The 16,615-nt window shown below is 43.4% G+C and overlaps 3 protein-coding genes across 8 annotated transcripts in view; 1 reads left to right on the top strand and 2 right to left on the bottom strand.

Annotated features, from left to right (window-relative positions):
* Positions 1-2,215, top strand: part of rev3l (REV3 like, DNA directed polymerase zeta catalytic subunit) — a 44,204-nt gene extending 41,989 nt beyond the window's left edge. The window contains exons 31-32 of the mRNA XM_076273145.1: positions 169-393; positions 1,920-2,215. Of these exons, the coding sequence (XP_076129260.1) occupies positions 169-393; positions 1,920-2,060 (366 nt within the window). The 3' untranslated portion in view covers positions 2,061-2,215. The remainder of the gene's footprint in view (positions 1-168; positions 394-1,919) is intronic.
* An 853-nt stretch (positions 2,216-3,068) lies between these two features.
* Positions 3,069-8,003, bottom strand: slc60a2b (solute carrier family 60 member 2b). Of its 2 annotated transcripts, XM_076273152.1 has the most exons (5): positions 7,592-8,003; positions 6,526-6,694; positions 6,322-6,438; positions 6,164-6,235; positions 3,069-6,133 (listed from the first exon to the last, which is right to left on the bottom strand). In XM_076273152.1, exons 1-5 carry the CDS (start codon positions 7,880-7,882, stop codon positions 4,953-4,955), a joined length of 1,830 nt encoding a protein of 609 aa, XP_076129267.1. In that variant the 5' UTR covers positions 7,883-8,003; the 3' UTR covers positions 3,069-4,952. The 2 variants fall into 2 exon arrangements, with proteins under 2 accessions (XP_076129267.1, XP_076129266.1); XM_076273151.1 differs by having other exon boundaries at positions 3,069-6,235.
* A 1,088-nt stretch (positions 8,004-9,091) lies between these two features.
* LOC143110277 (monocarboxylate transporter 10-like) lies at positions 9,092-16,106 on the bottom strand. 5 transcript variants are annotated; one of them, XR_012984104.1, is made up of 7 exons: positions 15,795-16,106; positions 14,723-14,891; positions 14,519-14,635; positions 13,857-14,437; positions 13,618-13,761; positions 13,331-13,426; positions 10,660-10,797 (listed from the first exon to the last, which is right to left on the bottom strand). XR_012984104.1 is itself a non-coding variant. In XM_076273169.1 (4 exons), exons 3-4 carry the CDS (start codon positions 12,704-12,706, stop codon positions 10,571-10,573), a joined length of 369 nt encoding a protein of 122 aa, XP_076129284.1. In that variant the 5' UTR covers positions 12,707-13,426; positions 13,618-13,761; positions 13,857-14,247; the 3' UTR covers positions 9,092-10,570. The 5 variants fall into 5 exon arrangements, 1 of the variants encoding a protein (XP_076129284.1); XR_012984105.1 differs by having other exon boundaries at positions 10,679-10,797; positions 13,340-13,426; XR_012984103.1 differs by lacking the exon at positions 10,660-10,797 and having other exon boundaries at positions 12,942-13,426.
* Between the last annotated feature and the right edge of the window lie 509 nt (positions 16,107-16,615).

The raw sequence follows: 16,615 nt of genomic DNA, 5'->3' as shown, positions 1-16,615 counted from the left end.
AACTTTTTTTATATTTTCTGAAAACCCTGATTCCAGATATTAGAACCTGTGTGTGTGTGTGTGTGTGTGTGTGTGTGTGTGTGTGTGTGTGTGTGTGTGTGTGTGTGTGTGTGTGTGTGTGTGTGTGTGTGTGTGTGTGTGTGTGTGTGTGTGTGTGTGTGTACCCAGGTTCAGAAGGCCTGGTGCTCTGCGTCAGGAGGGGGTGCTGGTCGAGACGAGTCGGGCCGGAAGGCCACCATCTCCCAGTACTTCACCACGCTGCACTGCCCGGTGTGTGACGAGCTGACCCAGCTGGGCGTGTGTGAGCGCTGCCGCGCCGAACCGCAGCGAGTGGCCGTCACGCTGCACCAGGAGCTGCGTCTGTGGGAGAGCCAGCAGGACCAGCTGCTCAAGGTGAGACGCCCGTGAGACGCCCGCTCAGTCCAGACACATGCTGGTCATTGGGTTTGAAAAGTCACCATCTTGTAATATCTCAAGCAAGTTGCAGTCGGTTGGGAGTAAGTTGTTGTGCATCAAAAGACCGTACTGGCTGCCAATAGACATGGAGGACCTTAAAAAGAGGTTCTATTCTAAGTATGTCATGTTTCCTTATGATTTGATATGAAGAGTTTGGTTCCAAAACGCTATATCCTCCATTTTGAATGAATTTTCATAAATTAAGCTTATATTTTATTATTTTGTTTTCCAAGTGATTTCAGTGAAAATGTAACTGGGTATTGTTATTTGATTTATCTTTGCTCAGTCAAAACAACAGAACTGCAATTTTATTGATATTACCCGAAATATGAAATTAAATAACATGACATCAATGTTTTAAAAAATGGATTTACAGCGTTTTGGAATTGGGCGAGTTGAATAAAGATCATACAATTTCAGTAAAGGCTATCGCTAGAGTGTCAGCTTTTGTTTGAGGACGTACTCGTGTCAAGACAAGCAAGTCAACCTGCGCAAGTTCACCAAGCAAGGCAAACTTTCCTATTGCCGTACCTCAGCTTAATATCAGCTTCTAAAATAAACATCACAATTGACAGCTTATCTCTTTTTCCAACCAAGGTTGCAGGGTTGAAACGTAGGTGTCATGATTAATGACCAATTGACCTTCTCTGACCATGTGGCCTTGGTCGCCTTGTCCAGCCGCTTAGCACTATTCAATATAAGAAAAATCAGGCCATACCTAACTCAAAAGTCATCTCTGGTTCCGCACCCACTTATTTGAATGCTCTCATAAAGGCATATGCTACTACCCGACCACTGCCCTTCTCTAAAGAATGGCACCTGGAACTGCCATCTGTCTTAAACCTCTTCAAGACCCAGGTCTTCCAAGAGTTCCACCTCTCCTAACACAACTAAGAACACAACACTAAGAACACATGATATTCTTATCTATTATGTCTGGCCCTCCCTTTATGTCCTTGACTTAACTTGACTCTGTCTTGAACTTAAACTGTTATTCTGTCTTCTACAAGATAGTATTTCTTACTACACTATTGTCTCTTATTCGCACTGTGCCTTGATTGTTCTCTATTTTTCGTAAGTTACTTTGGACCAAAGCGTCAGCTAAATGACTAAATGTAAATAGGGCATGGTAAATGTGTCTGATTTGGGTTGAGTATTTTTTTACAAAGTCCTGAAAAGTTTTTGGACTTCTTTTCTTAGATAAGGTGTGGGAGCCTAGCTGGAGGCTTCAAATGGCTAGTGACACGGCCCAACAGCAATAGCTAATTCACTCCTACAGTAGGTCTTGGCTGATTGCCAGAGTGTTACAGTTTAGCAGCGCATGCATTCAGGGTCAAAGTCCTTCCTCTATCAGTTGGCGGGTAGGAATAGACCTAGAGTAAATCTATGAGTGACTCCAGCAGAGGAAGGGTGTGGCAGTGGATATGCTCTTGAAATACAACACTGTTCCCATGTATCCACAGATTTGCAGGAACTGCAGTGGAAGTGTTGAGCGGCAGGTCCCCTGTGTGTCGCTGGACTGTCCGGTCCTCTACAAGCTGTCCCGTGTCAACCGTCAGCTGTCCAAGGGCCCTTACCTGCGCCAGCTCTTGGAGCAGTTCTGACCGGCCCAAGTGCAAACACAGCTTTTTTTGGTGCTAATTGCTGTTTTAAGTCAGTGTTTCAAGCGTCTGTGGACTTTTTTTTTTTTTTTTTTTGTCAGTGGTGCTTTCATTCGACATGAGTATTTCTGCACACTCAAACTGGGTATTGCTACAGCCCATGTGAGGGTGAGGGTTTGGGGGGGGGGGGGGGGGGGGGGTCTCATATTCTTTTTGTTTGACTGGCATCTATGGCGTCCGCTGTTATCAGTTGTCTTTGTCCTTATCCTGTTTCTAATTAACAGAATTGAATGACTGAATGTGGCCTGAACAGAATTACATTTTTTTTCCAGTAAATATAATATGCGCTGTTGCAGGTTGCAAAACCGAAGACACTAATGACCTCACTGGAATTCAATCGTACTCCAGGGTCATAACTATCAACCACTGTCAACTCCCTTTATCTGTTTTTATATAACAATACAATCTTTTGTAAATAAGCCTTGTATAGGACAAATTTGAAGTATCAATGTGCATCTGATTTGTTTCTCACTTTTAAAACATGGAACATTATACGTCATGGTGGTGGATATTCGTTGTTGTTATCTAAAGTCATTCTGTTTTCAGAGTGCCATGCGTGTGCATTGTAACCAAGCCTTGAAAAGGCTGCATTTTAGTTATGTACATTTTCTGCGGAGGATAGTCTTGAAACTCTGATATATTGGCTCTTGTCAGGAAAAATAGATGATGTCAGAAATACTAACTTTTGGGACTGTTGCAATACATTCTTTTGATAATTTATGGTGAGAGTATATATTGTTTCCTTGTGCATATTTGTTTTTTTACACATATTTCTAATGCTTTCTCTATGCTAAACCATATGTTATCTACCTATGTAAAGACTGATTCTTTAATTTCCAGAATGATTGTATGCAAGCCTTGTGTATATGTAAAAAGTGTGCTTTTGTTTTGTTTTTATTGGATCTTTCTGTGGGTGGAGGTGAAAGATTGGTATAATAAAACTTCAATGTATGAAATATGGCTCAATAGTCCTTTAATTAAAAAATCAGAGGGGCAAACACAGTCTGGTATGAAATTCAAATACAATAATTACAACATTAAACAACTCTGATTTGTGTCTTAAGAAAGTAATATAATTTGAAATGGGTAAAGTGCAAAAGAGCAAGACATAAAAAAAATGGATCATGGATCATTAAATCTGTATTTCTGCAGATAAAACACTAATTTCTATTAAATAATCACAAATAGTCACATAATCACAAAATGCCCAAACATACCTTTGCTTCATAATAACAATCACCGGGAACTGTAGAAGGGGCTCCTTTGATGATTTGTTCTGATGTACTGAAGTGTTGTAAGAAGGCAGTGGCTTAAAAACAGGATGCGGGTCACACAGCACTGCTTCGTTTTCATCATGTATTAGCAAAGCATTATTACACGGCTCTCCATAATGCTGAAGAATGCTCCATTCACTTAAATGGGCCTTCCCAACGTTCGGTGGTCTGCTAATTCTCAATTCCTCCGCTGCGCGTCGGGGTCCAGTTCGCCCTGTCGGGATTTATTTTCCCAATAATGACCGGCGTTCTATACATTATCCCTTACATATAACCTACTAAATGATTATGAGCTGGTAAATCAACACACCAGCTGCTCCGCCACATTTGGATTAAATAAAAAGGTACTATACTGGTTAGGTAGCACAATTATTTACTGACCTACCTTCACAGGTGTGTGCTTGACCTACGTCTGCCGTATTTTTCTGGCAAAGTTTAGTTAACCTGACTCACCAGATGAATTTCGTTCCGTCTAGCTCCACTCATCCATCTGGGATCAATCCATTGGAGTGGTGCTTCAGAAGGCTGGGCCTTATCAAAAAATCCTTTCATATGATTGGATAAGCCACTTGTCCGTCATCTATTGACGTGCTACTTCAACCACTCACATCGAAGCCGCTGAGAACAGTCTCACAGTCGCTTCTACGCTACGTCACATCTATGAAACTCCCGCCCTGCGTCCTGATTGGCTCTACCATACAATCTAGTGCCGAAATCACTCTCAACGGAACCGATCCCAGATGGATGTGAGTGGAGCTAGGCGGAACGAAATTCCTCTGGCGAGAGTCAGGTTAAAGTTTAGTAGCATACCATACTAACTATAGTTTCATCACTGCCTAAAGCAAACCGTACACCTGTACACTGTAGCATGAGCATTATTATGGTAGGTCAAGCACAAATAAGGAACAGGATCCTACTCTACAACAGCAGTCCATTCGGTTAGTGCGCTTGGGAGTTTGATTATAGTTATAATGCACTATGCTCATGTCAGTTTAGTGAAGCCACTTCGCATCAGCTTCTGTGCCTTTTGTAAATCAATAAATAAGTAAATCAATAAAAAAGTAAGTAAAGCTGAAAATCATTCCATCAAAATGAATGGGCCTCTGAACCCTGAAATACATACATTCTGCCTAACATCCAGGACAGGTCAATATTGATTCCTTCACCATGACTCATTTAATTATCTATTGTCCAGATGAGCCAATGTAAACCTCTGATATTCTGTAGTCAGTCATTTTTCCAGCTCCAATTCTAATGGACTGTGTTACCAAGACCAGGCTCATTGGTCTCTGTGTTTATAAATACAGATCACATGTAAAAAATAAACTTCAGTCAGCATTCTAATGACATGATTGGATGTGGGACAATTGTTTTAAAAGTGTCAACTAGAAATTAGTGAAACGAGTCAGGAGTGTCAACATGCAGGGACAGACATCAACAAACAAAACATTCACAACATTCATGTCGCTGAAAAAATAAATCACATAATGCTCACAAAAACTGACTGCTCTCAGTCCTTTTTCACCTGAATTGGCAATCCAGCAGTCTCTGGTAGTGGGATTCAATCATTCTTTTCCCTGTCAAGAGTGACCAGTAGTTTCCTACGGGGGGAGCTAGTTTCATATTTGCTCGGGGATTCGGACAGTGTTGGCAGGCTGAAGGGGTCGATGCTGGGGACGGCTGCTGAGCTCATAGTCACATCTGGAGGCGACACCACCTTGTTAGGGGAGTTCATGAGACTGGCGTCATCCATCTCGATGACCTCAAAGTCTGCGTCATTCCAGTGGTCGGCTTCTTCATCGTTCTCAGCCACCTCTTCATCATCATCATCATCATCATTGGCACCAGAGTCCAGCAGGGCCTGGCGAAACTCTTTGTCGTCCGACTCCCTGCCCCTCACGCGTGGCCTCTTCCCGGGCGTGGTGGGCGCGGCGGCCAGCTTGTACATGACGGGGAAGAGGATGGAGGTGATGGTGGCCGTGGTCAGGGCCAGCAGCATGAGCAGCGGGTGTTGCCGCAGGGACGGCTTGCCCAGCAGGAAGCCCATGACGGCGGGCAGCACCATCTCGCCCAGCCCTGCCCCCACCACGAAGACCGCTGCCGTGCGGCCCGTCACCGCCGTGTACTGCTCCAGCCAAGAGAGGCCGCTGGGGAAGGTGGTGGCCATGGAGGCGCCGTAGAGCGCCGTGCAGGACCACAGCGCCAGGCTGCTCGTGTTGAAGAGGGTGAGCAGCAGCGACGACAAGGTGCAGCCCACTAAGTTGAGCAGGATCATGGTGCCAGGGTACATGCAGGCCGCAAAGAAGATGGCCAGCCCGCGGGTGGCGGCGAACGTGCCCCAGAACAGTGAGTTGAGGCCCGCTGCCTCGGCCTGGTTCATGCGCGCGTAGTCCTTCGCGTAGGTGAAGATGAAGGAGCCGTACGCCACCTCGGCGCCCACGTACCAGAAAAAGAAGATGGCGAGGAGACAGACGAGGGCGGTGTGTTGCTTAGCCACCAGGGGCGCCCCGGATTCCGAGCGCGATCTGTCTCTGGAGGGCGTGCCGCAGGAGTAGAGGATGAAGAAGGCCAGAGAGATGAGCAGGATCAAGGCCCCGATCACAAAGTACGCGTACATGGGCCCCTGTGAGATGTGCAGCGTCGAGCTCAGGGTCTGGGCCACTCTATCGGCGAGGGGCGAGGAAGCCTCCACTGTGTCGTTGGCCGCCTTGGCGTGGTCCTTGCCAAACACCAGCTTGGCGATGATGGGCGAGACGAAGGCCCCTGCGGCGAAGCTGAAGTGCAAGGCCTGCATGTGAGGCCCTGCCTGGCTGCCCCAGATGTTCAGGATCAGGACATTACCACCTACAAGACAACAAACATAATGAGCCGCTTTCAGGCCTTCCATTTCTGTGTCAATTGTTATACTGATACAACCACCATTGTCTTACCTGTGTCTAAAAAGCCCATGGAAATGCCAACACAGGACATTAAGGCTGTAAGGAAGAGGGCCTTTTTGCAGAAGGGGATGGCAATCATCCCAAATGCTGTGACCAACATGGAGAATCCTGGAAAACCAGATTCCATTTACAGATTTACAGATACTGTTGATGTATTGTTTTCCATCAGAATTTCTTAGATTCCTCTTTTCTTACCTAAAAGTAGGTGGGGGTTCATGCAGTCAAAGAGGATCCCTCCAAGAAGGGAGCCCCCAATGTATCCAACTGAGCGACCCACAAAGATATAGGAAATATTACTGATGTTCTTATTGACGTTGTTGGCCAAGTCCCCCAGTGTAGGACCAAGTACAGAGATGCACATTCCCTGAAACACAAATGTTTCAGACAGTATCAGCAAAGATCATTGATTACTAGCAACAGGGCAGTAACTGGTCTGATATTAAGTTGTTGTTTTTTTTTACAAATCCGAACACTAACAAATTACACTTTTAGGCTTGAAATGATCACAAACACTTACAGATTATGACAATATTTTCCAAAAAACCCTCAGCAAATCCAGAAAGACATAATGACCAGTTTATTGGTAAAAATTCCACAAGTCTCCCATTGACAGAGCCCTTACTCTAGCCTAGAAATCTAGACGCACCCTAGCGGCAGGTCTGACTCGTCAGGCTAGGCTAGGCTCACTCTGGTCTGCATAAAGGGGGACCCCCCGCCCCCTACTCCTTGCAATAATCGAACGTGGAAGTTGTCGAACGTTTCACCTCTCGCTCATAACCATCTCTGGTATCAGGTCTGTCATAGCGTTTCAAGTCATTGAACATGTCGACTCTTTTCGAGTGCATGAGCCAAGTGTAAACCTAAGTCAAACATCGTCTTTTGTGGAGGAGCCTGTTTTACAACTTTGTATGCAAAAGAATCCTGCCCACTGAGGATATGGTGATCACACGTTGCACTTAAGAAAGTAACGGCATTGTATTGTATGACTTATAGGAAGACTAAAATAGAACGAACTAGGTCCAACCAGAGAATGTCTAATAAGGTACAATGGGACTTAATACGGAGTGCAGGCTCTCCGTAGACGGGCTCTGGTCCAACATTGTCATCTGCTTAAGTGTTACACGCAGGTCATTATTTCTATTATTCTACCGCAAAGGTTCACAATTTCCGCGCTGTGTTGCGTAGGCTGTTTCTGCGTACAACTCTAGCTCAACATTGGAATTGAATTACAATGTAAACGGAGCATGTTTAGCCTACTTACCAGTCCAAGGAAAGATGCACAAAGTGTTAAAGTGATCATCCAGCGTCCACAAACCCCGGGGTCGTTGGCTCCCCGACCACCACTTATTATTTTAACGCTGTCGAATCCCGCACTCGCTAGCTTCTTATTCACATTACTTTTTATCATACTTTTAAAACCTTTCCTGACGTCTTTCCTCTTGTCAAACAGTGTATCCTCCTCTTGATCATCGTTATCATCGTCATCCTCCATGCTAGCAAACCGAACCTGCTTCTTTTTTACCACCGGCTGACTAGTAACAGAGACAGACATTGCAACATATAGTGTTGTTAAAGGTCGTTAATGCACAGTCTAGCACAGAAAAACTATCATTGATCTTTTTCCTATACAATGAACCGTGGGAATCATCAGTACTGTTAACTGAGGAACCTGCTCGCGTCGTTGGAGTGTCACTGCTGTTCTTTCAGTTCCGGTGTTTGAAAGAGCCAATATTATCGTAATAAAAGTCTCATTGCTCAGATCCCAACATAAATGGGCATTCTTCTAAAAAAATATCTACATTTACATTTGCTATGACACATCTAAACTTTTAAATAATACAACACAACTGACAAACAACAAAAAGGCCAGACACATGTAACCACTATACATCTTTAATTGACTTTAATCTTGACACAATGAATCCTGATGTCACCAGCTGTTCCAGAATAAACATGACAGCTCATCTCAATAGATCTTATCTATTTAGAGAGAAAAAAAACGCTTATCTAAAGAATGTTCATTTTAGCAACACATATGCTGTGTAGTCTATACCTGCAGAGAAAAAGATTACACTTTTGTCCTCAGGTAATTATGAAATGACCTACACCACCATATGCTAGTTAAAATATTAAATTAAATATAAATGTTTAAACGCCACCATAAAATAGACCAAATAATACTGTTGTTATTTATTTTCTATTATTCATTATGTATGGTAAACAACAAGTAACTGTCACAGGTGCAGAATGTCACCAGTGTTAACCTGTTATCGGTGGTAATCTAACTGATCAAAGGTATGCCTTAACTGTAGGCCTACACTATCAACTTTGCTGTGAATAAGGTATAGGCTACATCATCTCTGCTGTTATGTATTCAGTCAAAACTTATAGGTCCACATGGGGTTCTTCGGCTATTGTGATATTGCTAGGTGTTACTAATACAAATAATATACTAATCGGTACTAATTACCATAATATCAGCCTCAACATTTTGGTAAGTAGCCTATATTGTGTCATATTTAATGTCATGTGAAAAGGATAAGATGCATTATGATTGCAACCTATTGGCATATTACACTAACAACATACAGAGCTTTTGTTGCCTCTAATATTTTCTTGTTGAGCAATCAGCACAATAAACAATGCTTTGTTCAAACTGAACATGAATATTCAAAGAAATGACTAGTGGCAAACTGAAAAATATATCATATATATATATATATATATATAATTTATTTGTGTTGAGCAATGGTTTCCAGTCATTTTTTTTTTTGAGAAGGAAAATAGAAATTCACATGGTCAAGTGTCTGCCATTAGTGATGTACAAAGAACATTGTAAACGAACCCAATGACATACGTAAGCACACAGTAAGTGTGATGGTACACAAAAAATACTGTATTTATTTTGTATTATTTATTCATAAAGGAAGGAAGATGGGAAAACAAATGGATACAATAACTGAATACATTTCATTTGTTAACTTCCTGAAATGATCGTAACTAACATGTAACATCGATGTTGCATATGGTCAATAAATACAATTTGGTAATCAGCACATATAAATGGTTGCAAATATTTGGTGTTACGCAACACAAGTCAAGTACTGAGAAGAAATCAAGTACTGACAGCACTGGCATGCAGAAGCTGAGCAAGTCATGTTGCCCACCCTCCAGCATCTTAGCCATAATACGTGCAATGACACTCATTTGGCCTAGAATGAAGCTTTTGTGCGAGACATGCTATAGGTTTTGGTGGGAGATGAAATCCCTCAAGGCATGTTGCATGTATCAGTTATTGTGCTTCAATGTGATACAGAATGTTTAGAACTAAGATCTCCCCCAACACCATCTCTAAAAATAAAACACTTCTTTGAAGTGACAGTCTGTCTAATATTACTTAGTCACCGATACATTCACATGGGCGGGGTCCATCGCAGCATTAATTCATTCATGTTCCTCAAGAAAATAACATACCACTCATTCCTTAGGTAATGGCTATTCATAAAATATACTTCATCGCCAAAATATAATAAAATTGCATGAATATTAATATGAAAAAACATTGCAAAGATATTTAAGTATAGATATTTACCTTGTCAATTTCTTTGGCTACATTTTTAAGTCAATTCAAAGCTTTTTTTTTTTTTAGAAAAACCTAAGCATGCACTATTTCATAAAAATGACATTTAGGGATAGTAAAATTCATTAAATATAGAAGCTAAAGCGAGGCTCGTGCCAGTTACAGCATTATTCACCTCATACAACTCAAAGGCCAATGCTTCTCAGCCAAGGACGTGCCATTTCCATGGTCAGATAAGCGCTTGTTAAACATTTAAAAAGCACCTTGGTAAAGAATGTAAGTTTTTCTCATTTCCACCTTACAACCTCAAGGTCATTCGACAGTTGGAAGATTGATAGAAAACCACGGTCCTATGCATAGCTCACATAGATCACATTCATATTAACAATGCACACTTTGGCTTTTTCGTTTTGGCGCTTAAAGACGTTTCTTTCTCCCTCAAATACACTGAGTAGGCATACACTGGTAAACACAAATCACTCATGCTTGGCACTATATAAAACCATACAGCCTTTCACTCTTAAGAATGCTCCGTGTCTATACATATATATACATATTCATAATCAAACATACACATATGTATGTATGTCCGTATGTATATGTATATATGTCAGTGTGTGTGTCCGTGTGTGTGATTTCTTGGCGGAACACAGACGTGTGTTAGATGACAGACTCGGGCTCGGCGCTCCTCACATCTCCCTGGCCTCCGCTGCTGCTCCTCTTCTCCAGCATCTTCTGCGGACTCTCCTTGGCCTCCTTGGCCAGGCGGGCCTTACGCCGGCGCTCCACCCAGGGGATGAGGCACAGCATGGCCCCGCCGATGAGGGGTGGGATACCTGCCAGGTAGAAGGCCACGTCGTAGCTCATCAGCCGGTCCCTCAGGTAACCTGTCAGTGGGAGCATGGGGGAAGTCCACAGAGTTGATTTAAAACATAGGATATCAGAATACATGAACATCCTCCTGCCAACCCCCTCCATCATCTACAGATTCACACACACACACACACACACACACACACACACACACAAAGAGCCCTACAGCCCTTTGAGTAGAGCCACTGATGAGCCCCATGACATCAGCCCAAGCTTGTCTCTTTCATTTACTTATCCCCGTCATTGACGTTCCACTCAACCTATATTAAATTCCTCTCTCTGGAATTCCAGTGAGAAAAATAGCCCACTTGTCCAGCAGGACAGTGTTAACCGTTTGCACATGACCTGGCCTTGCTCCCTCTCACTCTGCCATGTGACATAGGCAAGACGTTAGCCTAATTAAACTAGCGCTCACAGGAAGAATCGCTGCCTGTGCATTCACATTCCACTGTTAGCATATGCAGTGCATTTTTAGCTGTGCATATAATTGTGCTTATTACAAGCCAGTGAGTAAGAATGCTGGCATGCTGTTCTCCGAGGTAGTACATCGGCTTTTCTGCTTTTCTTTAAGACACTAAACTGTAAAGCTGCTAGCTTGTTACCTCAGTTATAAAGGATGTCTATTCTACAACAGTCATCTACCTTACTAAGCCATGGCCCGTCCTAAATGAACATAAAACTCTCCCTTGGGTGCCTTGAGATTCACTGTCAGGCAACAGCCAGCAGAGGGCACTGCAGGGTTCCTACACATTTTCCATCTCAAAATTCCATACTTTTTCCATACTAAAATCTTCAAACTTCTCGGTAGATTTTTCTGACCATATTCTAGACATTGTCAATGGAGCGTTCTATTAGCATTTGAAGAGCTGTATAATAATAATGTTTATTATTAACTTGTTAGCCCTCAGAAAACACTTGCCCATTGTTGGATACTTTTCATTGGGGAAGTGCTGTGTTGGAAGGTGCACTCACATTTTTAGTTCTCTGTAGACACAGCATAGCCTACATACATGTGTGTTGGAGACTAGTGCACTGCTGGCAGAGGCCTCACCGTAATCAGTATTATTTGTTTGTAATTAAAGTTTATCAGATAATGCAGTATCCATGTCTTGGTAACTTTTACAAAATCAAAAAAGTCTACCAGTGTTTTAGCAGAAAATAGCAGAGCTACGCAAACATACCAGTGCACAATAGGGCATGTGCATAGAACAGGGGTTTTGGTACCAAAGTCCCCTTGTGGGAGAGATTTTTTTCTGAGGACCCCCATTCAATTGTATCTTGATGATGTGGACTGACAGTTAAGCTACACAGTACTCAGTTCTTACTCAGTAGGAATGGTTCATTATGTGATTAAGCTTAGTACTGTAGATGCAATAGTCTGGAAACACATTTCTCCATACCCTTGTTTCTTTTTTCCATACTTATCCAAACCTGGAAATTGCTCAAATCAAATTTCATACTTTTCCAGGTTTTCCATACTGCGTAGGAACCCTGGCACTGTGAGAACAGAATTTCTCACCTCACAACCTACGCAAGAGCACTGCAGCATACCGGGCTTGCATTAGCATTTTTCTTTGTAGCAGTGTATCTAATATTTAAATATCCGGCTACTGTCTTCACAGCCAACTTCCATGCAGTCAATCATTCAAACAATGAATTTAGTGTTTGTTGCTTAGAAGCTCATAGCTAAAAGAACAAAAATCAGCAAAACGTAGATGAGCAAGAGCATTCAGGGGTTTCCTCATGCTCCTCCATTATCAGCTGGAGCAGGCCTAACGTACCTGCGATGGGTGGCCCTACGGTCATGGGCACGGACATCATGCCCAACAGGAAGCCGATGGCCTGGGACACGTCCTGTGGGCCGACCAGCTCAAAGGCGATGGGCGCCATGATGCAGATGAAGCAGCCATCAAACAGGCCCATGAGCAGTGATAGCAATTATTTTAGGGTTTCAAAACTACTTTTAGTTAGCCATGTGGCATTAAACACAGACACCCTCCCCTCCCCCAATGAAATGCTAATGTACTGGTTCCAAGGGCTATCAGATCCACAAGACAAAGGATGTTACCTTGCTATACTGTATCCATGTCATGAAATGTATTCATGTTTGGTATCATTGTAATAGTCTCAGTACAATTAACGAGACAATCAATCAGTATGATTGTAATGGTTTAATTGTAAGAATGTTTGGAACGTTCTATAAGTGGTATTTCTGATGTATAGGATATCTCTCCTCATGCTGATCAGATTGGGTAGGTGTGAAGTAGGTGTGAGTAGGTGTGTCTGATGCCATCTGGAGAACCAACCACGTGGGCTTGTTTTGCCGCCAATTCTTTCTTTGTTTAACCCATACAAAAGTGACTAACTTGCATTGTTTGTTAGAAGAACATGGAGAACTGAAGAAGAGAGAGAGAGGTTGATCCTGTAGGCCTCTGTGCCATGGCCTACATAAACTATTTTTACCCTCTCTGCTTGTAACAGAATAAACCTGATTCCTGAGTGGTCCTGAAGTTTGCCAGTCTAAGTTAATATTAAGTAATTATTCACCACAATTACTTTCAGCAGGCACACAGCGATCAGCCCGCGGCAGACGTTGCAGAGCGGGATCATGGACATCAAGCCAATCACCAGGAACGACATCACCTAGGAGGGGGGGGAAGGGGGTATGTTAAATCACGTTTATAACCACTTCCATTTGAATTTCAGTCTAAGATCTTGAAGTCACTGGGCTGCCAACGGGTCACAATCTACATACTCAGACCCTCAACAGAAGCAGCTCCAGTTTCTAAATCGAAATGCAGTGGCAGCTGGAGAGAGGAACATGTCATTATTACCTGCAGGTACACCTTGTTGACCCCCGGCACATAGTCAGCCACCCTGCCGAAAATGAGACGGCCCACAGCGGACGTGATGCCAATGCACATGAGCAGGACTTCCTTGTTGGCGTCCTTCCCAAATCGCTCCTCCACGTGTTTTATCTAGAGAGAAAGACACATAAGCATGAGCTGAGACCCAGACATCAAACACATGCATGCACGTACAATGACCACATCTGTCCATAACCCTGCTGTACCTGCGCACATTTAGCCTCTGAATTTTACGGCGGGCAGCACCATCTCGCCCAGCGCTGCCCCCACCACGAAGACCGCTGCCGCGCGGCGCAGCGAGTTGAGGCCCGCCGCCTCGGCCTGGTTCATGCGCACGTAGTCCTTCGCGTAGGTGAAGATGAAGGAGCCGTACGCCACCTCGGCGCCCACGTACCAGAAAAAGAAGATGGCGAGGAGACAGATGAGGGCGGTGTGTTGCTTAGCCACCAGGGGCGCCCCGGATTCCGAGCGCGATCTGTCTCTGAAGGGCGTGCCGCAGGAGTAGAGGATGAAGAAGGCCAGAGAGATGAGCAGGATCAAGGCCCCGATCACAAAGTACGCGTACATGGGCCCCTGTGAGATGTGCAGCGTCGAGCTCAGGGTCTGGGCCACTCTATCGGCGAGGAAGCCTCCACTGTGTCGTTGGCCGCCTTGGCGTGGTCCTTGCCAAACATCAGCTTGGCGATGATGGGCGAGACGAAGGCCCCTGCGGCGAAGCTGAAGTTCAAGGCCTGCATGTGAGGCCCTGCCTGGCTGCCCCAGATGTTCAGGATCAGGACATTACCACCTACAAGACAACAAACATAATGAGCCGCTTTCAGGCATTTCTGTGTCAATTGTTATACGGATACAACCACCATTGTCTTACCTGTGTCTAAAAAGCCCATTGAAATGCCAACACAGGACATTAAGGCTGTAAGGAAGAGGGCCTTTTTGCAGAAGGGGATGGCAATCATCCCAAATGCTGTGACCAACATGGAGAATCCTGGAGAACCAGATTCCATTTACAGAGTTACAGATACTGTTGATGTATTGTTTTCCATCAGAATTTCTTAGATTCCTCTTTTCTTACCTAAAAGTAGGTGGGGGTTCATGCAGTCAAAGAGGATCCCTCCAAGAAGGGAGCCCCCAATGTATCCAACTGAGCGACCCACAAAGATATAGGAAATATTACTGATGTTCTTATTGACGTTGTTGGCCAAGTCCCCCAGTGTAGGACCAAGTACAGAGATGCACATTCCCTGAAACACAAATGTTTCAGACAGTATCAGCAAAGATCATTGATTACTAGCAACAGGGCAGTAACTGGTCTGATATTAAGTTGTTGTTTTTTTTTACAAATCCGAACACTAACAAATTACACTTTTAGGCTTGAAATGATCACAAACACTTACAGATTATGACAACATTTTCCAAAAAACCCTCAGCAAATCCAGAAAGACATAATGACCAGTTTATTGGTAAAAATTCCACAAGTCTCCCATTGACAGAGCCCTCGCTCTAGCCTAGAAATCTAGACGCACCCTAGCGGCAGGTCTGACTCGTCAGGCTAGGCTAGGCTCACTCTGGTCTGCATAAAGGGGGACCCCCCGCCCCCTACTCCTTGCAATAATCGAACGTGGAAGTTGTCGAACGTTTCACCTCTCGCTCATAACCATCTCTGGTATCAGGTCTGTCATAGCGTTTCAAGTCATTGAACATGTCGACTCTTTTCGAGTGCATGAGCCAAGTGTAAACCTAAGTCCAACATCGTCTTTTGTGGAGGAGCCTGTTTTACAACTTTGTATGCAAAAAAATCCTGCACATTGAGGATATGGTGATCACACGTTGCACTTAAGAAAGTAACGACATTGTATTGTATGACTTATAGGAAGACTAAAATAGAACGAACTAGGTCCAACCAGAGAATGTCTAATAAGGTACAATGGGACTTAATACGGAGTGCAGGCTCTCCGTAGACGGGCTCTGGTCCAACATTGTGTCATCGATCTGCTTAAGTGTTACACGCAGGTCATTATTTCTATTATTCTACCGCAAAGGTTCACAATTTCCGCGCTGTGTTGCGTAGGCTGTTTCTGCGTACAACTCTAGCTCAACATTGGAATTGAATTACAATGTAAACGGAGCATGTTTAGCCTACTTACCAGTCCAAGGAAAGATGCACAAAGTGTTAAAGTGAACATCCAGTGTCCACAAACCACCGAACCTGCTTCTTTTTTTACCACCGGCTGACTAACAGAGACAGACATTACAACATATAGGGTTGTTAAAGGTCGTTAATGCACAGTCTAGCACAGAAAAACTATCATTGATCTTTTTCCTATACAATGAACCGTGGGAATCATCGCCTAATGTTAACTGAAGAACCTGCTCGCGTCGTTGGAGTGTCACTGCTGTTCTTTTAGTTCCGGTGTTTGAAAGAGCCAATATTGTCGTAATAAAAGTCTCATTGCTCAGATCCTAACATAAATGGGCATTCTTCTAAACAGATAAGCACACCCACAGATGACTATGGATTAAATGAGAAGCAAGAAAGGTCAGTGTGTAGGCTTATTTAAAAAAGGAAACTTTCCCCCAAATCTGTCCTATCATGCTTGTAACAGATTCGAAAACCATATGAATAATTGCTGGTTCAATATTGTAACTCAAGCCATTTTAAATTTAGATGTTGTTATCCAGCACTGGTGTGCCGCAACCCTGTGCTGTGGTCAGAGGTAGGCCATTAGACAGCAAAATAATATGATAGTACAATATTTTAGCATTAGCAGGATGTTTCATCTATCCATTTAGGTAACCTTGCATTTAAAAGTGGTTGCAAGTAAAGAAACCATACGTTTCACACACATTCCTGAAATTTTGTAATCATCCTCAGGGCAGGTAAAACAGTAATTAAGAAATCTGTGTCATACACCCAGTCTTATACAATGCAATATTAGTCAACTGATGTGACCTATGATCTTAAATC

This window comes from Alosa pseudoharengus, unplaced genomic scaffold (assembly GCF_046254945.1).
Source record: "Alosa pseudoharengus isolate Yale_2024_CS ecotype anadromous, Long Island Sound unplaced genomic scaffold, YU_APseudo_1.1 YU_APseudo_1.1_scf_7, whole genome shotgun sequence".
NCBI lineage: Eukaryota > Metazoa > Chordata > Actinopteri > Clupeiformes > Clupeidae > Alosa > Alosa pseudoharengus.
This window is presented reverse-complemented; position numbering and strand designations above follow the sequence as displayed.

Bases quoted from the DNA above. Each gene is read 5' to 3' on its own strand.
- slc60a2b (XM_076273151.1), bottom strand. From the start codon at position 7,882: ATGTCTGTCTCTGTTACTAGTCAGCCGGTGGTAAAAAAGAAGCAGGTT. The intron at 6,695-7,591 runs GTAAGTAGGCTA...TTTGTGTTTCAG, and splicing joins GTGCATCTTTCCTTGGACTG to GGAATGTGCATCTCTGTACT. The intron at 6,439-6,525 runs GTAAGAAAAGAG...CTGGTTTTCCAG, and splicing joins GAACCCCCACCTACTTTTAG to GATTCTCCATGTTGGTCACA.
- LOC143110277 (XM_076273169.1), bottom strand. From the start codon at position 12,706: ATGGGCCTGTTTGATGGCTGCTTCATCTGCATCATGGCGCCCATCGCC. The intron at 10,798-12,564 runs GTACGTTAGGCC...TCCCACTGACAG, and splicing joins CGTAGGGCCACCCATCGCAG to GTTACCTGAGGGACCGGCTG.